General features: G+C 39.4%; 4 protein-coding genes and 2 non-coding genes across 7 annotated transcripts; 4 read left to right on the top strand and 2 right to left on the bottom strand.

Moving 5' to 3' along the window:
• The first annotated feature begins 98 nt into the window (after window positions 1–98).
• LOC133743695 (calcium-dependent mitochondrial ATP-magnesium/phosphate carrier protein 2-like) lies at window positions 99–3,198 on the top strand. 2 transcript variants are annotated; one of them, XM_062171720.1, is made up of 4 exons: window positions 99–931; window positions 1,477–2,265; window positions 2,405–2,495; window positions 2,660–3,198. In XM_062171720.1, exons 1-4 carry the CDS (start codon window positions 538–540, stop codon window positions 2,847–2,849), a joined length of 1,464 nt encoding a protein of 487 aa, XP_062027704.1. In that variant the 5' UTR covers window positions 99–537; the 3' UTR covers window positions 2,850–3,198. The 2 variants fall into 2 exon arrangements, with proteins under 2 accessions (XP_062027704.1, XP_062027705.1); XM_062171721.1 differs by having other exon boundaries at window positions 792–931; window positions 1,463–2,265.
• Window positions 3,199–8,572: 5,374 nt separating this feature from the next.
• TRNAS-AGA (transfer RNA serine (anticodon AGA)) lies at window positions 8,573–8,654 on the bottom strand. The gene has a single exon. It is a non-coding gene; the product is annotated as a tRNA-Ser (tRNA).
• A 100-nt stretch (window positions 8,655–8,754) lies between these two features.
• TRNAS-AGA (transfer RNA serine (anticodon AGA)) lies at window positions 8,755–8,836 on the top strand. Its single transcript has one exon. It is a non-coding gene; the product is annotated as a tRNA-Ser (tRNA).
• Window positions 8,837–8,844: 8 nt separating this feature from the next.
• LOC133743307 (pentatricopeptide repeat-containing protein At5g61800) lies at window positions 8,845–10,554 on the top strand. Its single transcript, XM_062171185.1, has one exon. It carries the CDS (start codon window positions 8,967–8,969, stop codon window positions 10,551–10,553), a length of 1,587 nt encoding a protein of 528 aa, XP_062027169.1. The 5' UTR covers window positions 8,845–8,966; the 3' UTR covers window position 10,554.
• A 151-nt stretch (window positions 10,555–10,705) lies between these two features.
• On the top strand, window positions 10,706–11,720 carry LOC133743308 (uncharacterized). Its single transcript, XM_062171186.1, has 2 exons — window positions 10,706–10,863; window positions 10,962–11,720. Exons 1-2 carry the CDS (start codon window positions 10,846–10,848, stop codon window positions 11,493–11,495), a joined length of 552 nt encoding a protein of 183 aa, XP_062027170.1. The 5' UTR covers window positions 10,706–10,845; the 3' UTR covers window positions 11,496–11,720.
• A 1,976-nt stretch (window positions 11,721–13,696) lies between these two features.
• LOC133745888 (pentatricopeptide repeat-containing protein At1g08070, chloroplastic-like) lies at window positions 13,697–15,744 on the bottom strand. Its single transcript, XM_062174049.1, has one exon. It carries the CDS (start codon window positions 15,626–15,628, stop codon window positions 13,835–13,837), a length of 1,794 nt encoding a protein of 597 aa, XP_062030033.1. The 5' UTR covers window positions 15,629–15,744; the 3' UTR covers window positions 13,697–13,834.
• Between the last annotated feature and the right edge of the window lie 8,089 nt (window positions 15,745–23,833).

A 23,833-nucleotide genomic window follows, 5' to 3' on the forward strand; every position in this document is an offset into this window, starting at 1 on the left:
TCAGAGAAAAAGGAAACCCAAATTAGAGGGGAAATAATTTGTCCAAATAAATCATGAACAAGAACAAGAAAAGGAAAAAAGAAGAGAACACAAAACGTGGAAGCACTAAAGGCGTTTGGACAATTTGGGCCAAGCCACACAAAAGCTTTTATGGAATAACCAAAACGAAGAATATCCCCTTCCACAGACCGATCCTTCTCCCCCATTATCATATTTCATTTCTCCACCTTCTTCTTCCTCCTCCTCCTCGATATGCCCATTTGGCACTTATATATATCTCAATCCCATGATTAAATCAAACCCATTCCAATTCAATCCCCTCTCTCCCCAAAGCTCCAATCTTTTCCCGTAATTCCCGTCTCCGGCGAATGGTGGTGGATTACGCCTCTCTGATTTTGATCCCCAAAACCCAGAATCAGAATCGCATTCCTTCCCCAATTTGATCCAATTCCCAGCTCCCCCATTTGCGACGAATTGGGGTTTTTTTTTTAATTTATTTCAGGGGCAAAGCCGGCCGCGGACCATGTCGGCTTTCCCATGATGGCAGACACGAACCCCCGCGCCGCCGTCAAGAAGTCCGGGCCCATCACCATGGATCACGTTCTTCTAGCTCTGCGCGAGACCAAGGAGGAGAGGGAGCTCAGGATTCGGAGCCTCTTCAATTTCTTCGACTCTGCCAATCTGGGTTACTTGGACTATGCTCAGATCGAGGCCGGGCTCTCGGCGCTTCAGATTCCCCCCGAGTATAAGTACGCAAAGGATTTGCTCAAGGTTTGTGATGCCGATAGGGATGGAAGGGTCAATTACCACGAGTTTCGACAGTATATGGATGACAAGGAGCTGGAGCTGTACCGCATTTTCCAGGCCATTGATGTGGAGCACAATGGCTGCATTCTGCCGGAGGAGCTCTGGGAGGCGCTCGTCAAGGCTGGTATGCATACCCAGCCCCCCCATAAGTGCATTGCTTGTTTGTTTCTATGTTGCTGTGTTAGTTAGTAGCTTGTGCATGTCTAAATATGCTGTGATGGTTTCTAATTTCGACAATGAGGGCTCGACTATGTTTTCGTAGAATGCTGTTCTGGTTGAAGCGTAGAGGTTATGGTGTGCGTATGATGTTTAAGATTGTATTGGATAGAAATGGCTCTTTTTTTGGATTCTTAAATTGAAATGCTAATAGAGCAGTAGCTGATCAATTTGGATGGTGCTAGTAGTATCTTTCACTTTCTCTTAACTTTTACTTCTTGTAAGGTACATTGGTACTCTTCTCAAATTTTAGACCAACCATCACACTAACTTCCTGTAGGGAATATTTTGGCCTTGATGAAAACATAGGGCTAACATTGTAACATGGCTTTGAGAATTGTTTTACAAGGGAAAGAGAACTAAAAAGTGGGAGCATTTCCTTTTTCATAGTCTTCAAGTAGGCAGATTTTTTATTTGTCCATTTTATAAGCCCTGGCAGTTTGTATTTTGTAGGGATTGAAATGGATGATGAGGAACTTGCTCATTTTGTGGAGCATGTTGACAAGGATAACAATGGAATTATAACTTTTGAGGAATGGAGAGATTTTCTGCTGCTTTATCCGCATGAAGCAACTATTGAGAACATATATCATCACTGGGAAAGGGTATGCCTTGTGGACATTGGAGAACAGGCTGTTATTCCAGAAGGCATCAGTAAGCATGTTCATAGGAGTAGATACTTTATTGCAGGGGCTATAGCAGGAGCTGCTTCTCGTACTGCTACTGCTCCTCTTGATCGGTTGAAGGTGATTTTGCAAGTTCAGACATCACGTGCATCTGTTGTGCCTGCGATAAGGAAGATATTTAAGGAAGATGGTTTTTTGGGGTTTTTCCGAGGTAATGGAATAAATGTTGTGAAGGTGGCACCTGAAAGTGCCATCAAGTTCTATACGTATGAATTGTTAAAAAATGTTATTGGAGAAACTATGGGGGAGAACAAGGATGATATTGGTACTGCGGGTAGACTTTTGGCTGGTGGTATGGCAGGTGCTGTGGCACAAACTGCTATATACCCACTGGATCTTGTGAAGACTCGGTTACAGACTTGTGCTTCAGAAGCTGGAAAGGGTCCTAAATTGGGGATACTGACCAAGGAAATTTTGACTCATGAGGGACCGCGGGCCTTCTATAAAGGACTACTACCATCTCTTCTTGGGATTGTCCCCTATGCTGGCATTGACTTGGCTGCCTATGAGACCTTAAAAGATATGTCAAAGACATATTTTCTTCATGATAATAGTGGTAGGATTCTCTCCTCTCTTTTTTTTTTCTTTTTTTTTTCTTTTCTGGCAACTGTTTGGTATATTTTCACTCCTTTACTTGTTTTCCTGTTTGTATTTCATGTAGTGTATTGCTTTCTAAGTTTTTCACTTTTGTGCAGATCCTGGCCCTCTCATCCAATTGGGATGTGGGACAGTCTCTGGAGCTCTTGGAGCAACATGTGTTTATCCCTTGCAGGTTATTCGTACCAGGTACAACTTATGACCGAAGTCTCTTCTGCTACTTTTGTTACTTATCATCACTTAGATTTGCATTGAGGAGTTCCCATTAAACAATGCCATTTTTTTTTAATTCGCTTGAGTTTTACTACAACTGGTAAGTTGCTTTTGTGCTTAATATATTCTTTACTTTCCAGAATGCAAGCTCAACGTTCTAACTCAGCAGAAGCTTATAGAGGAATGTCTGATGTATTCTGGAGAACGCTTCAGCGTGAAGGATATAGAGGTTTCTACAAGGGGTTGTTTCCAAATCTTCTCAAGGTTGTGCCAGCTGCAAGCATTACGTATATGGTATATGAAGCCATGAAGAAGAGACTAGATCTATAGTGGATGCGGTAGTCATACCTGATGGTAACTACACAGATCTTGTAGTTAGAAATTGCATTCGTGTGGATGGTGATAATAAGAATGGGATAACTGATTATGAGATTACATAGATCTTGTAGTCAGACTTGCTGGTAAACTACTCAGGTCCTGTAGTTAGAAATTGCATTCTTGTTGATGATGATGATAAGGAAAATGAGTTACTAATTAAGTAGGTGATATGGTTGTCATATGACAGAGGTATCCCCCTTCAGGATATGGGGCACAGATTTTCAGTTTTGTAGTTGGAAAGATTTTTCCTCGGATTTTATATAACTTAATGTTGAGAAACAAAGTTACAGCACATTACATATTTTGTGGCAAAGGTATCAAGTCGTTACATTTTCTCTTTGTGCTTGTTAGGCTACAGAAAAAAGATTCTGGCAAAAAGTTCCTTTTTTTCCTTTGATTTACTTTTCTGTGTTATTTCTGGAGTTACATTCTGCCAATAAATCCATGTCGGATGAGAGAGCACATAAATCCATGCATGGGAGTTATGACTGTCACTGAGCAATGGCACGCAAAGATAACTCATTGCATTCAAGTTGAGTGTACCACTCTATAGCATATGTTTTTCTTTGACTAATATTGCGTGCCTAAAACACACCAAATGAAATACGATATCTACCAAACAATCACAATATATATTCATGAATTATGAATAATAATATATATTCATGAATTACGAATAGCTTGTGTCAAAAATTAATGTGATTTTTTTCATATTTAAAGGTGAGAAGAAGAATTGTAGTCTCTGATTTCAACTGTTCATTACCAGACTACTATTAGATAATTGGAGTTTTAATTATTCATGTTACTAATCATGTTTATTGAGATAGTGGAGGAAATTAAGTATGAGTATCACTCGGATAGTGGGCTAAAAAACTGGATATATTGAGAAAGACTTGCTTTTATCAGTATATCACGAAAGGTGGAACCAATGCTGGCGGGTAACCCTCGACGGTTGAATTAGTAGCAGAAGGCTCTACCAAGACCGAGAGAAGCGCCAACCTGCGTAAGTCGTTGACGGTGGTCACTCTATGCCGTTAGATATCGAGAGGGTCATACGACGATGTGAACTCCTCCCTCCGCAGCGAGTAAGTGGTGTTGTTGGTGACGGTGGCGACAATAGTGGTGATTACGTTCGCGCCATTCTCGAGAAAAGCTATGACGGCAACGGAGACGACAAGTACCAGAAAGGCTGATGCAGCCATCAATGAAATCAAGAAAGGAGAGAGTGGAGCAAATATGAGATTTTGCTAGTGGAATTGCTAGTTATTTCAATTAATTGCTAGTACTTCATTTAACATGAAATACAATATCTACCAAACAATCTGTTCATGAATTACAAATAGCTTTTGTCGCAAATTAATGTAATTTAGTCATATTTAAAGGTAAAAAAAAAAAAGTAAAAAGGAGAAGAATTGTATTATTTCTAATTCCAACCCTTCATTACCAGACTTTAACTATTAGTTAATTGGAGTTTTATTCATGTAATTAAACTAATCATGTTTAGTGGGATAGAAGAGGAAACTAATTATGAGTTAGTATGAGTGTATGACTAAGATAGTGACCAAAGAACAACTGTTTTTTTGGTCTGAAGCCAAAGAACATAATAAATCGAGAAGAGATGCCCTGTATAACAACTAGCTCGAAAAATTTCAAGGTAATATCACGCCCAGCTGCTTTTGTTAGTTCAAGTTTGCTAGAGGTTTGCTTGTGATATGAAGCACAGCTTCCAACTCGATTGCTTGTTTTGTGATTTATAGCTTGCGAATTTTTTATTTTAAAGAAAATAGTGACAATCATGGACTCTTGGAGAGTTGTCGATTCAATCACTAAATAATCATTTTGATTTTCAGATACTTGTATTTGATTTTCGTTGTAACAAAATGATTCGCCTATGAATATATTAATCTATGGATACATCAATGTTTCAACTTCTAACAAACCAAGATTGTTGTTAAAGCTTCGACTCAGTAGGAATAGATGTCATTAATAAAAGCGAAATACAAACCCAACAAACTGCAGTTTATTCAATCTTTAAACAAGCCTAAATTCTTGTGACTGCTGTTCCCATTTTCCCTTGAAGAGATCTTCATCAAAGGCTAGAAAGTAACTTGGATAACAAAGTACACATCTCGCTCGACAATATCATCTCCTTTCTAACCCAATTGGAAAGAATTCGAGCCATCAAAAGATTCGAAAACATTCAAGCATGGAAAATAAAGTTGCCATTGCTTGCTTAACATCTACTACTAGTACAGAGAGTTTGACATGTGAAGTAACAAAACCGGAAGAAAGGCGTTGCCTTCCCTTTGCCTCATTGACTTGCTGTTAGCCCCTTCGCAACCCCATCAAGGGCGGAAGAGGGCGGTGAAACTGACCTAGCTAGCTAGCTAGCTTGTAGAAGTTGCTATACTCAAAGCCTTCATCATCTTCTTCCTCTTTTTCCTCCACATCTTTTCCACAGAGATGGAGTGAGTAAGATTCTCGTAGAAGTCGACCTAGCTTGTAGAAGTTGCTTTATATGACTTAATGTTGAGAAACAAAATTACAGCACATGCATTACAAATTTGGTGGCAAGGGTATCATCTCGTTACATTTCCTCTTTGTGCTTGTTAGACTAAGAGTAATGGATTCTGGCAAAACGGTTTCTTTTATTCTCTATGGTTTACCTTTTTGTCTTATTCCTGGAAACAGTCGCTCGTTACGTAATGGCAGAAGAAACCAACTCCATGCAAGTTTTGAGTGTAGCCCGCTATACATTTTGATTTGACACTTATATCGCACGCTGAGAACGCAGTGAAGTCATTGCAATTGGTAATGCTTCATTTTAACATGTAATACGATTTCAACAACTTACATATTTTGATTTGTTAAGACTATAGTATCCCGGCCAATAGAACAATACAATGAACTACAAGGGAAATTATTAGGTTTGTTCAAACAAAAGAAAATGCACTTGATGTCCTATTCAAATAAATTATAGAAGATGTCGTTTATTGGCAAGAGACTGACAAATGTCATTAATTAAACCAAACAAAACCAATTTCCGACGAGCGACAAAATCATGAACCCATTGAACATCAAAACTTTACCCAAACAAAATTCATCTGACCATATCAAAAATATGTGTGACCGTATCAAATTAGTTCATGCTATCAAACATCATGCGATTATATCAAAAATATGTGTGTAATTAATTAAAATAAACTTTTAACATAGAGTAATTGTGATCAATGAGCCCCAAAATAAAACTTAGAGTTGGTCAAAAGATTTTGGGGTCATCAAAATTACTCTCGGTCAAAATTTTTTGATACTCATCAAAATTTTATTTAAATTAATTGCACACATATCATTGAAATTGTCACATAACATGGAAACAATGAGAGATTTATGACTTGTGCTAGATTTAAAGCGAGGTGTGTGCATCATGACGACCAAAGAAAAAACTCTAAGCAATATGTATTATCTTAGAAGAAATTAAAATGTTGTAAGCCTTGAATCCTCCTCCTCCTCCTCCTCCTCCTCTTTTGTTGCTGCTGCCTCCTCATCCTCCTCCTTCTTAGTCTTCTCATCCTTCTCATCTTCCTTCTTCTCTTACTTCGACTGTTCCTTTTTCGGATCCCATCAAACCATCCAAGAAGCCGTATTTTGCATGTTGTGGAACCAAATCATGTACATCAGGGTTAACCGGTTAAGGGTTTTAGTTTAGGTTAATTCGGTTCACTTGGTTTATTAATGTTACTACTTACTAATCATGTTTAGGGAGATAGTGGAGGAAATTGAAAAAATCTAATAAACTATATGAATTATCCTTGAGAATTTGTGAATTTGAAATATATGATCTGAAATAATATGAAATGTATTGTGTTATTGCACAGTTGTAGTCATACACTTAGAATACTTAATTAAAAGATACATTTGGTATTGTGAATTATTACCTGCACCAGCATACACTGTACTAGAATTTCTGTTCATTACACACCTCGGTGGAATGAAATGCAAAAGAAAAACAAAATGCAAACTCAATCAACAAACTGTAGTTTATTCAAATTTTCAAACAAACACTTAAAACTGTTGTTACTCTTCCCAATTGGCCTCGAAGACATATTCAGAAAGGCTAGAAACTAAATTGGAACATTAAAACACACATCTTGCTTCACCATATCAACGCCTTTCTAACCCAATTGGAAAGAATTCGAGCCATATACCATTCCAACATGGAAAATAAAGTTGCACTGCATAATTAACATCTACAATGACAGAAAGAGTTTGAATTTGTAAACTAACAAACCCGGAAGAAAGGCGTTGCCTTCCCTTTGCCTCATTGACTTGCCGTTTGCCCCTTCGCAACCCCATCAAGGGCGGAAGAGGGTGGAATGCTTGACCTAGCTTGTAGAAGTCGCTCTACTCAAAGCCATCATCATCTTCTTCCTCTTTTTCCTCCACATCTTTGCCAACAGAGATAGAGAGAGTGAGCTTCTTTAGTTGATGAGAGGATCACAATGGCATTGAGAGTGTGTTCTTACCTATTGCTCCCAAGTTAAAGTGCTTATATAAACACATTCACATCCTGGGTTTTTCAAAGAAGGCAAAAGCAAACAGATCAGCAAAAAACGAATCACATTTTTCATAATGGTCCCCCTAAGCATTATTCCCTTATTGGGCAAGTGCTCATCTCTTTTGCCAAGAATATTTGTCATTCTTATTTCTTAATTCCTCTGCTTTACACTAATTAATCACAACATTAGTCCTGCTAAAAGAGAGATGTGGAGTCTCATGAGTCATGCCATGTGGGGAAAAGATGAGGAAAATAGTTATTAAAACTAATTAGTGGATTAAAATGATAAACTAATGAGGAAAAGTGGTTAAAGCAGTTAATTGAAAACAAAGACAGAGGAGACTAGGAGAGTCCAACAGAAGAATCTGGAAGCAGATTTCGTCTTGTTCTTTATGAGGTAGGATTTGCACCGTCCACTTGTCACCACAATACAAATGCTTGTGAGAATCTATGTGGCCAAAGCCACTAATCAAATTAGTGGGGTTGGCAACCAGATGTGGAAAAGACTGTTCTAGCCCAACTAAACAGATTAACAATAAACCAAGGGTAATCTTTTATAGTTAAGGGAGACCTGGTGATAAGCTATAAGATGAACTACACTTTGAAGCGTGGATTACTTTTAGGTCAAGTCACTTTAATCTTTGCATTGTGCCGTGTGCAATGATGGAAGGGGTGGAACCTATTCTTAAAGAACTAGGCCCCGAGAGACATTTTAAAATTTTAAATATATCTTCAACTAATCAATTAGCTGGCTTGAGAATAAGAAAAAGAAATAATATAAATATAAAAAGCATGGGCACCAGCTGTGAGCAAGGAAAAGTTAGTCCTCAATGTGGAGGATGGAATTTTTTATGACATTTGATTTTTGGCCTTAGAATTTAACTTTGTTTGTTGGAAGAAATTAATATGGCCAAATAAGCTCTCGTTGCTGGATAGAACAGATTATGGAAAGAGGCCACTTTGGCTTGAAGAGATTTTGATAGTTGATTGCATGAATTGATGTAAAGGGGGTGGTAGTCTTTTTTATTTGTTCTGATCAAGCATGGTTTTTAACTAGGCTACTTTAACTGTAATAAAAATTATCATTGATAAAAAAAAAAAACAAAAAATAAAAAAAAAACGTGGACGGCAGGATTCGAACCTGCGCGGGCAAAGCCCACATGATTTCTAGTCATGCCCGATAACCACTCCGGCACGTCCACCCAAGCTTGATCTCTAAGTAGAGAACACCGTATTTATTCGAAACAAACTCTTTTTAAGTCTTAGAAGATTTAATTAATTTCTCTGTGGACTGTCACGTGGGTGGACGTGCCGGAGTGGTTATCGGGCATGACTAGAAATCATGTGGGCTCTGCCCGCGCAGGTTCGAATCCTGCCGTCCACGCTTTTTAATTTTGCACAGCCCAATCCCATTCTCCATCCTTTTAATCTTTACTTTTACAGTTTCACCCCCATTTTTACTTCTCCTTCTTTCTTGCACCCTGAAGAACCAGAACCAGAGCAAAACCAAGTGAATGATCTCCAATCTCATCACCCTAATCAAACACTGCAAAACCCCCAAGCAACTCCTCCAACTCCATGCTCATACCATCACCAATGCCACTCTCACTATACCCCATCACAAAATCCTACCCAACCTCCTCCACAGCTTTATCTCCCTAATCAAACCCTCTTCCTCCGCACCTTCTACCACCACCTCACTCAGCTATGCCGTCTCTCTCTTCAATCTCATCCCAAACCCATCTACTTTCTGCTTCAACAACATCATCAGAGCTCACACCCTCCTCTCCTCTCCCCTCCCTGCCCTCCATCTCTTCGCTTCCATGCGCCTTTTTTCGCTCCCCCCAGACTTCCACACCTTCCCTTTCGCCCTCAAGGCCTGCGCCCAGCTTGGCTCTTCTTCATTTTCAATCACCCAGACCCTTCATTCTCAAGCCCTCAAGTTCGGTTTCGCTTCCCACTCGTTTGTCACCAACACCCTCATTCATGTCTACTCAGCTTGCCAGCATCTGGACCATGCACGCAAGGTGTTCGACGAAAGTTCCCACAGGGATTTGGTCTCGTATAATGCGATGCTGGACGCATTTGTTAAGGGAGGTGAGATTTGTAGAGCGCGGCAAGTGTTTGATGAGATGGCAGACCGGGACTCTGTTTCGTGGGGGACTATTTTAGCTGGGTATGCACAGACGAATCGGTGCGAGGAAGCGATTGAGCTGTTTGGTGAGATGATTGAGTCGAACATTAGGCCTGATGATATCTGCTTGGTCTCTGCTCTCTCTGCTTGTTCTCAGCTGGGTGATTTAGAACGAGGGAGAAGTATCCATGACTACATCAAACGAAACAGGATTAGACTGAGTTCATTCTTTTTGACAGCATTGGTGGACTTGTATGCGAAATGCGGGTGCATCGAGACTGCCATTAAGATTTTCGAGTCGAGCTGTGATAAGAATGTGTTCACTTGGAATGCCATGCTTGTTGGGCTTGCAATGCACGGCCACGCCCATCTCTCACTGGAGTACTTCTCCAGAATGATAGAGGCTGGAATTAAACCTGATGGGGTTAGCTTATTAGGGGTTTTAGTGGGTTGCAGCCATGGAGGTAGAGTAGATGAAGCCCGAAAGCTTTTCGATGAAATGGAATTAGTTTATGGGGTCCCCAGAGAGCTCAAGCATTATGGGTGCATGGCTGATCTGCTTGGTAGAGCTGGGTTGATCAAGGAAGCAATGGAGATGATAGAGAAGATGCCAATGGGGGGCGATGTGTTTGTGTGGGGTGGTTTACTTGGAGGTTGCAAAATACATGGTGATGTTGAGGGTGCCAAGAAAGCAGCAGAGCATGTGATGGAGTTGGACCCTGAAGATGGTGGTGTGTATTCAATCTTGGCTAGCGTTTATGCCAATGCAGAGAAATGGGATGATGTGGTAAAAACCAGAAAGTCCATAAGTTCTAACAAGAGGGTCAAGAAGAACTCTGGTTGTAGTTTGATTAGGTTGAATGGAGTCACCCATGAGTTTCTTGCAGGGGATAGCTTCCATCCTCGAACAGAAGCAATCTATTTGGTACTGGATGGACTTTGGAAACATCAATTTGAATCATGCTAGATAAGTTATTCCTCGTGATGGTGACGTGTTTCTTCCGGAGGGTTCTAGTGACACTCGACACTTCAGGTACTACGACATCTGTCCCCTTGGGTTCTAAACAGTGATACGTGGCCCCAGAACTCTCTACCTGTTTCAGTAACTGTTGTCTTTCTTGCCCATCTTATAAGTAAAACCATCATCCAATAGCAGTTGGAAGCAAGTCAAGAATCACTTTGTGCAAGTGTGTGATATACTGATCCAACCTTTACTCTTGAATACTCTGTTTCTAATTTCGATCACTCTGCTGAAGATCATGGCTTTTAGATCAATGGTATGTGGGTTCTTTTCGGATTTTCGATTCTTATTACACAACTCTTGTTCTTCATTTTTAGGTTCTCAGTTACTTATCATGTTTATGAAATGATGCAGAATCAGTGGCAACGATTGTTGAGTGGGTTAAGAGGGTATGCAACCTCAACCTTACCGAAGATGAAAGCGTATGCCCCAACTGCTAATTTCACCGAGCAACAGAGCAGTAAGAAGCCAAGGGGAGATTTCGTGCCCGTGTATGTAGCTGTTGGGATGATAGCACTTTCAGTGGGGCTGGGACTCCACACTGCCAAGCAACAGCTCTTCTACAACCCCCACGTCTTTGTGAAGAAGGAGCGGCGGGAGATGCTGCCGGAGGTGGTGGAGCCCGACCGTGTGGTGGAGGACGCTGATAAGTTTTTTAACAAATCCTTTTTCAGGAAGGTGGCTCATGTTCAGGAGTTTGACAATCCCATAACATCTGATCCTACTCATGGAGATATTTATGCTCAGCGGCCACGTGCTGTGACTCTTAAAGAGGCCGGAGTAGATCCTAAAGTGGTCGCCGAGGGACTGGATCCTCGAATCCGTGCGAGACTTGGAGTAGATCCGAAAAAGGTCGTGGAAGAAGATACTAAAGCAGCAGCTGCCTAATGGAATTACAAGCTCAGTTTTGTTGTTTCTTTTTCACTTCTGTTTTAACAATTTCTGATCTTGTTCTTTTGGCTTGTATGGTTCTCTAGTGACTACCCTTTTCATTTTTGCACAATGGAGGAATAGGGGAAGTTGCTCCATTTGTATGATAGTGGTGGTTTGGTTACAGCAACTCTTTTAAATGTGTATATAACTTCCTATAAAATGAAGCAACGCTGTTTAATACATGGTGAAAATCACAATGTTCAATTGTTACGCACTGCTGGGAAATCCAGTAATAAAGTACAGCTTTGCATCCCTCAAAACGGAGCTGCGCCAAAAAATTTCATTAAGGGCACTTTGTTGCAATAAAATTGGCGACAGCCACCTTTGTTCTCATAGCTCAATGCAAGTGGTTTATTCTTTCTTGGCTTCTCTCTTGCCTCCAATCCTAATCAGGAAGCAATTCATAGTTATTTGCTGCTGATAAATAACCAGTGGATGAAACTGAAGATTGTATGCTCATCCTGATTCCAAACAAGTTCTATTGCACTGCAAGCCCTTAGAAAATGACACATAGAACTAGGTTTACATTGATTAAACTAAAAGGAACTTAACACTTAGTTTACATTTTACTAATTTACGCAGAGTAGGTAATTGGAGAATCTTGAGATTTTTATTTGAGATATTTTATTTACGATGTAAATAGAGTAGGAATCTAATATGACTTGATTATAAGTTAACTTAATAATAACTTACCAATTTAAAGAGAGTAAGTAATTAGAGAATCTTGAGACTTTAATTCTAGATAGAGTAAGAATCTAATATGACTTTATTATAAGTTAACCTAATTACAATAGGAATTTGGACTTAAATTGTTTCCTTTAATTATGGGAGAATGTCCAAACTCTCTATATAAAGCTTAGTCCCTGCACTTTCTCATACGCTCTCGGTAGTCTAGTTTCTTGCCCCGTAAAAAAAATATGTTTTAGCTGGTTATACTCGTCTATAAATACCTACAGCTCGAAACCCTTTCGTACGTACCAACCAGCCATTACAGACAAAGTTGTAGAAAGACGATTTCCTAGTTCCTTTAGCCTAGTTAACTATATTATATAACTACTGCGCAGTTCTTCAGTCATGGCCAACGAGGCCCGATTCTTACGCCACGATGTGTTCCAAGCGGAAGGTGAACCCAGAAGCCTTGAAATGCCGAACAACTTGGACACGATAATCAGATTCAGAGTCTCCGAGGAGACTGGAGCCAGCTGGATGGAGACTCCAACAACCATTATCTATGGTGAACCAAAGCTGGTAGCTGATGAAGAATTTCCAATCCATCTCTCTGATTTCAAGCGATTATGTAAAAGGCCTTGGAATACAGAGATCCTGGGTCGCAAGCTTTCAAGCTTTGGTGTAGCAGAATATGAGCAGGGACCTATTTTTGAAAAAATATTTCGGCTGTTTCAAGTGGCCGTTCCCGGAAGGCCTATTACTGTGTCTTTGACGTTTGTGCTTGTCCGCTTCAAGCCTATTCCTCTGACTATATCCACTGAGGGTTTGGAGCAACTGAGACTTGATAGTTTGGAAGCTACTCTTAGAAAGACGTCATGCATTGTTTGCGAGCAGACCTTGGATCCCTATGGTGTTGTTGAAGGCCAGGCTGATGATGATTATCACCCCATGATTACTCGCTTGCCCTGCTCACATTTTTATCATGGAGATGGCATTAGCCTGTGGCTTGAGATGTATCACTTTTGTCCCTCGTGCCAATACCCTATGCCGCCAAACATGGAAGCTGAAGCTGAGCCAGAGAACCCAACAAGCCTCTCAGCAAGAGGCTGGCAGCCTTTCTCGGAACAAACACTGGGCTGCTATTTTTCCGGGATAGACGATAGTGGAACATGGAGTTTTGGGGAAACGGAGCTGCGCAGCTTCATGAATTTTGCTATTGCTTTAGTAATTATTGAGTTGTTTTTCAAATTAGAGTTTGGGATATTTTAGCCGGAGGGGAAGAATAAGGTGTGCATGCCTGCTGTGCCATTAGCTTTGGCTGTTTAGCTAGCTTCTTTTGATGAGAATTTGTTATTAGTTTCTTCAAAGTTTCTGAATTTATAGAAGTAGATGCAGCGCAAAGTTTCTTCTTTTGATGACTGCTCTTTGAAAAGAATTGGCTTATGTGTTTGGTAAAATGATTGGATATCAGTTGACCACACTTCTCTAATGACTTGGCTTTGAACTATTGATTCGTTTGAGATGAACAAGATTCCGATGTAACTGATCCAATTCTCGCTCACGTTGTTTGGAAATAGTTTGCTCACTGCACAGTTCAACAAAGCTTACTGCAGAATCTAAGCTTTCTAATAAAATCTTTCAGATTGTATAACTCTATTAATTGCTCCAAGTGTCTCGTATATAGAGCTTCTTTCACAATGTGAACAATCGGCAACAGTGAATTCATGAACAAGACCATCTACTTCTATGAGAGCGCAACCAGGCTTCTTCTGGATTCCCTGAAGAGGCATACGTTTCCTCGTCTTGTTCACATCAAACCACCTTGATGCTGAAGCATATAGATGGGATAACAAAACACTCGACTCGGCCTTTCTTGGTTCCAATTCCTCAATCTTTCTTGCAACAAACTCTGCCAGCTCTAAGTTCTGATATGTCCTACAAGCAAAAAGCAGAGACCGCCATATAACCACGTCAGGTTGAATAGGCATAGCACTAATGAACCTTGCAGCTTCATTCAACAGATTAGCGCGACCAAGAAGATCAATCACACAGCCATAGTGATCAACACGAGGAGTAAGCTTATATGTTTCAGACATGGCTTCCAAATAGCCCAAACCCTTGTTTACAAACCCTCCATGACTGCACGCAGACAATACCCCCAGGAATGTGACCTCATTTGGCCTAACATAACCTGTCCCTTCCATTTCTGAAAACATTTCTAGTGCTCTATCAGATTCCCCATTCATAGCAAGACCAATAATCATGGCAGTCCATGTAACAACATCTCTTATGCTCATGTCACAAAAAATTTCGAGAGCCTTTTCAATGTCGCCGCACTTTGAATACATGTCGATCAAAGCGTTCTTCACCGAGAGGTTCATCTCAATGCCACTTCTCTCGCAGTAGGTATGCACCCACCTTCCATGATCCAATGCACCCGCATTCCCACACGCAGATACAACACAAGCAACCAATGCCGAGTCTGCTTTAACTCCATCTAACTGCATCTCCCTGAACAACTCAATCGCTTCCTTGAACCAATGTGACTGCACATAACCAGCAATCATACAAGTCCAAGACACCACATTCCTTCTCCCCATTCTATCAAAAACTCTTCGAGCACCATCCATGTCACCGCACTTTGCATACATATCAACCAAAGACGAACCCAAGAACACATCCAGATCAAATCCATTTCTCAACACCAACCCATGAATCTTCCTCCCCAAATCAACAGAACCAAGCCTTGCACAAGCATTCAGAGCATTGACCAAAGCCACCGCATCAGGCCTGGCCGAACCATCCGCAAGCATTTTCACAAACACCTGGAGTGCGTCCCAATTCCGATGACTCTGTAAACACCCACTAACAATGCTGTTCCATGACACCACGTCCCGAACGAAAACCGGAATCAATTCAAAGACTTTGAACGCAGATTGAAGCTCCCCACACGCAGAGTACATAGAAATAAGCCCGTTTTGAACGAAAACATCCCCATCAACCCCGAGAGCGAAACTCAAAGCGTGAAGCTCTTGGCCTTTACGAGTGAGCTGAACCCGACCGCAGGCCTTGAACAGAAAAGGGAAGGAATACTTGTCCGGCAAGACGTGTGTGAAACGACGTCGCACGAGGTTGTACAGCGAGAGGGTTTCTCGAGGGGTTGGGCTGTTGGAGTAGGCTTTGAAGATGAAGTTGCAGGCGAAGACATTTGGGTTTTGGATTTGAGAGAAAATAGCGCGGGAAAATTCGAGGCCGTGAGGGAGTGAGTGGAGTAGGATTTGGCTTGATATGAATGGGTCGTTTGCTAACACGCCGGAAACAATGGCGTGGGATATGATTTGGTTGAACTGGTTGGGCTTCTCTGGTGTGCAATTTTGTAACAGAGTTAGCCATTTTGATTTTGTTGTTGGGATTCGCATTGTAACATAGGAATTGAAGAAGCCAAGACCGAAACTATATGGATGATTGTTGGAGGCCTCCTATCCTATGCTACTAATATACTACCAAGTTAGAGGCCAAATTTTCTGTCCTCATAAATTTCAACAAAAATCCCTTTTTTGCGTTTTCTATCAACCACCTAGCGGAATTTGTCTTTACAATGTTACAAGTCGCAAGTATGAAATCTCACTCTGGTGAAATCAAAACTAAAAAAGTTAAAATCGTATTTTCTTCAAGTTTTTTAATTTACAAAAGTTTCTTCAAGTATTTGAATATACAAAAGTGGGGAGAGGATTGATCCACTTGTTTTAGTCTTTTGTAGTTCCAAGTTCTCTTTTCATTTGCATTTTGGACTGAAATGTGCATGAAGTTCACTGGAGAACTAATTAGGAAGGCAGGCAAATTTGCCTACTGGTGGTCTGCTACATTTTTTCAGGTTTCTGGAAACTTTGGTTCACAGTACTATTGAAACCGATTGGTACCGAACTATTCGGTTTCGGCACTGATCGGTATGATTGATGAAAAATACGGCATCCCGAACCGAACCGGGCCGATTATAAACTCGGTATCGGTTTCGGTACAGGTCCATTCCCGAGCCGAGCCAAACCGATCCCAGGCCTAGGAGAGGCTCTAATGAGGGCAACTTGATGACTTTTTTGTGAGACCCATTGTTTAATTACATTTCGGCAAATCAACTGTTAAATCTTTAAATTTTATGAGTAGATCATTTCTGCCAATTTTCAATCAACAAGAAGAAGAAGAAGAAGTTGCATATATACTTTTATAGGGTGAGACAATAATGAGGAATAATTGAGGACTTTTCGATTAATAGTTGTGAGATATTATTATTATTATTCACAACTATTAATCGAAAAGTCCTCAATTATTCCTCATTATAGTCTCTCCCTATCAAAGTATATAAGCAACTTATTATTATTATTATTATTATTATTATACATAGGGTCGTTCCACTAAGAGATCCTTGTGGGACCCATTTTTTATCATCTTTTGGCATATCGACCGTTCAGTTTTTAGGTTCTAATGTATAGATCATTTCTGCAATCAGTCAAATTGATAATCGTTAAGGTATCGAACTAGATTAAATCAATGGACGAACTAAATCTGTCCAACCTGAACCGTTCTGTTCATAATTGTAAATCGCATTGTTTAATTACATTTGTGAGACCCATTGTTTAATTACATTTCGACAAATCAACTGTTAAATCTTTAAATTTTATGAGTAGATCATTTCTGCTAATTTTCAATCAAGAAGAAGAAGAAGAAGTTGCATATATACTTTTATAGGGAGAGACTATAATGAGGAATAATTGATGACTTTTCGATTAATAGTTGTGAGACATTATTATTATTATTCACAACTATTAATCGAAAAGTCCTCAATTATTCCTCATTATAGTCTCTCCCTATCAAAGTATATTATTATTATTATTATTATTATTATATATACGGTCGTTCCACTAAGAGATCCTTGTGGGACTCATTTTTTATCGTCTTTTGGCATCTCGACCGTTCAGTTTTTAGGTTCTAATGTATAGATCATTTCTGCAATCAGCCAAATTGATAATCGTTAAGGTGTCGAACTAGATTAAATCAATGGACGAACCAAATCTGTCCAACCTGAACCGTTCTGTTCATAAATGTAAATCGCAGTTATGAATATGCTTAATGTTTATCAATTTTGCTGAAAATTCTCTAAGCATATATACTTAAAAACTGAACGGTTGAGATGTGACTATGTAATCGAAAAGTTGGTCTAATGAGCAATCTCTTAAAATAGCCAAAAAAATAGAGCCCTCACTAGAAGAGCATCGTTATATATATATATATATATATATATATATATATATATATATATATATATATATATATATATATATATTTTTTTTTTTTTTTTTTGCGGTGGAGGTTGGTGAATAATTACAATGCTCAATTGTTGGACATATATATGTTGCTGGAAAATATTGTAATAACGTCATTCTATTAGCTTCTTAATTAGAAGTAAATTCACTGCACATAAATGGTAAAGCAGCTAGGACTTTCATGAAGACTTGCACTTTGTCTGTCTGTGATACTGAAGATTCATTGCTCACCCTCATTCAAAGAAGTTCAATTGCAACCACTGCAAGTGGCCTAGTGGTTCTTGCCTAGTTGGGTGTGCTCCCCAACCTAGGTTCGAACCCCGAAGCTGTCAAAGTGGTCAGGCACTGTGCTGCAATGCACAGTTTGAGCATTTCACATGCGCCGAAGAGGTTTATCTTAGGTCTAGGAAGCCTTTGGGTTCCCCTTGACAAAGTAAAAAAAAAAAAAAGTTCAATTGCACTGGTCCAATTCCAAGTCACCCTTTTTGGTTCAATCTCATAACTTGGAGAAGAGCCGACGATTAGTCAAGTTGCTCACATCTTTATCATGAAGATTGCATTATGCCTTGACTTGAGATAAATTATGGTTTTTTTATGCTGACACCCAATACCAAGCGTGGAAGCTGCAACTAAGTGAGCTATCAAGGCCACGGGCTGCTTTGGCTTGCACTTTGCAGATTCTTGAAGGCAAGTAGAGGAGAGAGATTCTTAGATAAGGCAGGCATGCCACGTGGTTGTATGTCCGGCCATTCATTGCATTTGCATAGGGGTGTTTTGGCCATTTCATTATAATTAAACATAGGTAGTTTTGGTTTCTAAAAAAAAAACATAACATAACATAACATAGGTAGTTTTAAAATACAATTAAAAAAATAGATGCACGATTGGCTGAGAGCACCACATAGCTGATACGTTTGCCCTACATAAGAATCTCTCAGTAGGAGGATGTATTTGCTTCTTAATCCAAATTATAGACGGCACATTGTATTTTAAAATCTGCTGAGATTTTAAAATACAATGTGCTGAGAAAACAAACTAGCCCATAAGATTTCAGATAAAACTAATAATATAGAAACCAGAATGTCCAAATCCCCGATCTAAAAATTTGAGTAGCATGTGACCAACTCAGAACTTCCTTTCAATTGCAAAAACTTTATGAAAGAATAAAAAGGGTAAGAAAATAGAAATAAATCTTAAAAACTGGCCACTCAAACATCCAATTTTCCTTTAATATTCATCACATTAATCCACAAGCAAATCAGCGATCATATGCACACTACAACCTCAGTTTCATCACCAAATTACAACAAAAGAGCAGATATCACATTGTATAAAATCAATCACAACAACACTAAAAAGCATGGCAAAAAACAGAATGACCAAGCAAAACTCAATAAAGTACCAAACTTAAAATCCCCGACAACGATGATATGTAAAAAGTAATAACCATAAACTCTACACAGACTTAATCGACTTCTCCAATCTTCGGACCAGCACCATTGCCACCAAAAGGAACGTCCTTTTTTTTTTTTGGCTAAAATATGATTGGAAAGAACAGAGCCTCCCAACCTGATTTATTAAAAGAGCTGGATGATACAAACAAAAGAAGGGAGGTTATCACCCATACCCCTAGCCAAAAAACAGAAAAGCTAAAGAGGTTCTAACCTCTAGTCAATCCATACTTGCTATCTTGATTAATATAGGGGTGCAAATGCTATCGAGTTCCTTCAGCTTGATATCATATTCCTATTCTGTAAGTTGATTAATATAGGGGTGCAAATGCTATCGAGCTCCTTCAGCTTGATATCATATTCCTCTTCTGTAAGTTGATTGCTAGCTACGTATTGAATCCAGCTATCAATGGCATCCTCAATCTTCCTATTATCAGCTGGGGCAAGCTTCAAAGCAACATTTTCACCTTTGATTATGTTCCTCATGTTGTAGGCGTAAGTCCACAAAGCTTGCCTAGAAGGCTGGTTGCCCTGCACAAACTTTGAAATACAAAATTGAGCGAAAAGAATTAACCGGTGGTCTAAAAGATTGCTAGAATATGGTTTGAGGTCAAGTTAATAAGACGAATAACTATCAAACATGTCGCTGTGTAGGTTGTAGTTTCATCCAATAGCTATCATTCCAGTCCTACACCGACATACTATAACTTGCTTACTTCTCATACAAACACTAATGATATTGTAAACTTGCCTAAAAAAACAAACAAACCTGATACCGTGTAGGGCCATCATTCAAGTCCTACCCAACATATAGGTTGCATTTGGATGAGACAATTTAAAATTTTTGAGAACGTACTTTTGAAATGATGAAAGTTATAACTCCATCAATTAAAATTTAAATCACCAAAAGGAGAAATCACAACCTGTGACTCCCACATCTTCAAACACTTTTCAAAACAATAGAAATACAATTTCCCACAACATATTGTTTTCCGAAAAGTCATACCCCGAAACAATATATGAACTCACTCACAAATATTGTTTGCATCACACAATTCTACCAATACATATATGTTTCCGACATAAGTAAATGTTCAATTCAATAATCTACATATCACAATGCCACATCATCCATATATATATTCCACATAAATATATATATACATAGTCGTCCTCTCAAGAATGACTACTAATACCAATTATAGTTCATACGTATTAAAACCAAGAAATTCATTTTTATACTTAAATTCATTTTCTTATCTGTGAGCCGTAGCCCTATGAACCGTAGTCGATCGAGCTCATATTATTTCAAACAAATCTTTATTTTCGAAAACGATTTACAATTATCAATCAATTCTGACATTAAATAACTCGGTTCGTAAATGAACCACGTGAGATTTACTCACCTCTAAATCATGCTGCGTCTTCATACGCCATACGAGATACACAAGTGTAACAATCCTTCTAAACAACTTCGTCAAACACCTCGCAAGTTTTAAAAATCGATGAACCCTAGATTCCCAATCTTCCAAATTCGAGCTCCAGAGGTTGAATCGTTGCAAGCCACCTTGGGAGAAAGCTTCTACGTCCTCTGGGCTTCAAAAGCCCCCAAGAATCACCGCCTGAGGTGGCCGGAATCGTGAGCTCCGATCTGGGCGATTTGCAGCGCCACCGCCTATCTTTCCGGCCTTGTAGCGCCATGCACGGGCCAACCCATGCCGTGAAACTTCCCAGACTTAGAGATGGGACTGAGGCGAAGAGAATGGAAGAAACGATTCGTCGATTGGTGACCGGAGGAGGGAGAACAAAGTCGGCGAAGTCGGCTGGGCGATCTGGGCTCGGGACCGAAGAGAGAGAAAAAGTTTCCCTTTTCTGAAATTCTGATTTTCTGATATTTTTTTCGGATTTTTCCTATATATCCCAAAATGGAAACTTTTTCCGATGGTCATAACTTCTTCATACGGACTCTGATTCTCGCGTTCCGCATATCCACGAACTCGTATCGACGCGCTCTATGACATTCATGAAGGAAGTTCTCGCAGAATCTAAACGTATAAAAAGTCAACTCTTGAGACGAAGCATTCCGAGCGAATAATTATTCGAAATGCTTACCGCTCCACCTTCGAACCACGAAATAGCTCAAACGAACACTTAAATAGTTCCCGAAATATTTAGGACTTAATAACAAATTTCCGGGGTCTTACACTATTCACCCCCCTCTAGGCTCCTTCTAGGATCTACAGTTTGGTAAAATAATTTGTTCTAATCACACTATTCTAATGACTGGCTGGTATAGCTATTTGTTTATTCTGATTTTCATTTTACTTGCTATTTATCATGAGTTTTGAGCTAATGTTGTTAGATCATTGTATCAAACTAGAGCAGAAGATCAGTGAACTGGTATTTTCAGGTCCTTGTTGGATTGTCTTGTCAAACCACTTGTGATTATCCTGTGGAACCACGAAGCTGTTATAATTATTGGATTTATCTTGTCAAACCACTATTTGTAATGCCTTCATAGAAACTCCTAGTTAAGTTTTGTTTGAATCAAGGTATACGAGGGTATCATAGCAAAAGTGCAAAACTAGACGAATTTCTCACCACATGCGCATGACCTGAAGACCCCTCAAACCTATGCCACAAACTAATTGGAGTTGAGATTCGAACGCTAGACATGAGGATTCCATGCTAGGTTGATCGACCAATCTTACCACATCATGTGGTTCAATGCCTCCCACTTAAAATGAAGTGCGTGTGACTACACAATGATTTCCAATTAATATAAGCAAAATAAATCCTTAACAAATCCAAGGTACTGTGGAATGAGCGCGCACCGTCCCGACATGCTTAATGTTATTCATCTTCTTCCGGAAGTTGAAAGGCCCTCTTTGGGACAAGGAGAATGGCTTGACGGACAAGGTGGTCATCATCATTGATCAAGCTCTCATGGAATCAATCATACTCATCCATCATAATCTCCTCAGCTTATAAATATAGGCTTTCAAGTAGCTTTCTCATAAAACTCAATATACAGGACTGTATATGTTGCTCGAAATCTATAACGATTCAGCTTTGCATCCATTAAGAGTAAGTTCACCGAGTATAATTGTGTAAAGCGCGCTGAGCCTCAGTGTAGCTCACCGCATAATCCAAAGCAGAACATTAAGATTGTACAACTTTATTAACTCCTCTTCCACAGACTGAAGAGGCATACCTTTTCTCATCTTGTTCACTTTGACAATGAAGCATATAGATGAGGACCCTAAATTAACCCAAAGCACTTGACTCGCACTTTAATCTCTCTCTTGTGTGTGTGAAATACCATGAAATAAACACATCTAAGGATAAGTATAGGTCCATAAAGTTGAATGATTTGCTTAAACTTTCCGAGTATGCTTAAATTTAGGTAACTTGACTTTTTTTTTTTTTTTAGGTAAGGTCCAGTACCATAGTTTCCTATTCCTAGTTTGGTTATGTTTCCTGATCTAGTTGGTTATAGTCATTCTCTGTTCTATAAAACATAAATACATCCAAGAGGAGAAGAATCTCTCAAAACTCAACAAGAAATTCTTTTTCCCACCAACCAACGAATATCAATTGTTCAAGCATGGCCTCGGGATCTCGCGATAGGGTTACAAGGTTGAAGCGTATTCGCGGAGGAGTGCCATCCGTTGAGGAATTGAAACAACTTAGACTTATGGTAGCCATTATTAGAGCGAATACGTGTGGTATATGTAGAGAGGCACTTGTTCCCTCTATTAATGCTCTTAAAGACGGGCTTGATAATAAGCCGACGATTACTCGCTTGCCCTGCTCACATCATTGTCATACATATTGCCTTGACCTTATTGGACCTGATGAGATAAGTAAACAGTCGTGTGTCTTGTGCGGACACCCAAAGCCAACTGTTGGATCGGAGCTAATTGTGGAAGCTGTAGATGAGCCAGAGGAGCCATCATCAAGTTCTTCGAATCCAATTCTGGAAGCTGTAGCTGAGCCAGAGGAGCCATCATCAAGTTCTTCGAATCCAATTCTGGAAGCTGTAGCTGATGCACAGGAGCCATCAAGGACCTCAGGGCGAAGGCCGGATTGGCGGACGCTCATGTACTTAGCTGTTGCTATAATACTTTCTATTTGGGCTTATATATTAGACTCAAGGGAGGAGCCATCAAGGACCTCAAGGCGAAGAAGGCGCACGCTCATGTTCTTAGCTGTTACCATAATACTTCATATATTTGGCCTTATACCTCAAAGGAAGGCAATAAGAAAGCGTAACTAAGACGCTTACGAAATGTGCCATTGTTTGGCAAGCTTCTTTTGATAAGAATTACTTCCTTCAAAGTTTCTGATTATATTTTATGACTCATTATTATTGTTTTGATGCTAAGCAAAGTTAATCTTCACTTTGAATATGTTTTTTTCACTACTTTGAATATGCTTTTGAAAAGTTTTAATAGCAAGAGCTCTATAAAAGTTTTTTTATTTTAAACCCGGTCTCATTTCCACCTTTGATGAGACTCGAACACATGACCTTTTAAATGAAAAGTCATTCTTACCACCCTATCACACCCTAAGAGAGTAAAAGCTCTATAAAAATTCAAAACGAAAAATAGAAGAAATTCTCAAATAGCTAGAGATTTCTCCTTGAATAATAGGTAAAAAGAAATGAAACCTTAGCTTTTAGTCCTCTGTCTTTTGAGATTTAGGATAGTTGCGAACTCTTTCAAAAAATATTTTTTTATAGAGAGATTTTCATAATGATTGGGAATTTACAAAGAGAGCTATTCAACTCAGCAATAACCATGGCCAATTGACTACCGTTTTGCCATTCACAAATTTTAGGTAACTCAACAAA

This window comes from Rosa rugosa, chromosome 4 (assembly GCF_958449725.1).
Source record: "Rosa rugosa chromosome 4, drRosRugo1.1, whole genome shotgun sequence".
NCBI classification, from domain to species: domain Eukaryota; kingdom Viridiplantae; phylum Streptophyta; class Magnoliopsida; order Rosales; family Rosaceae; genus Rosa; species Rosa rugosa.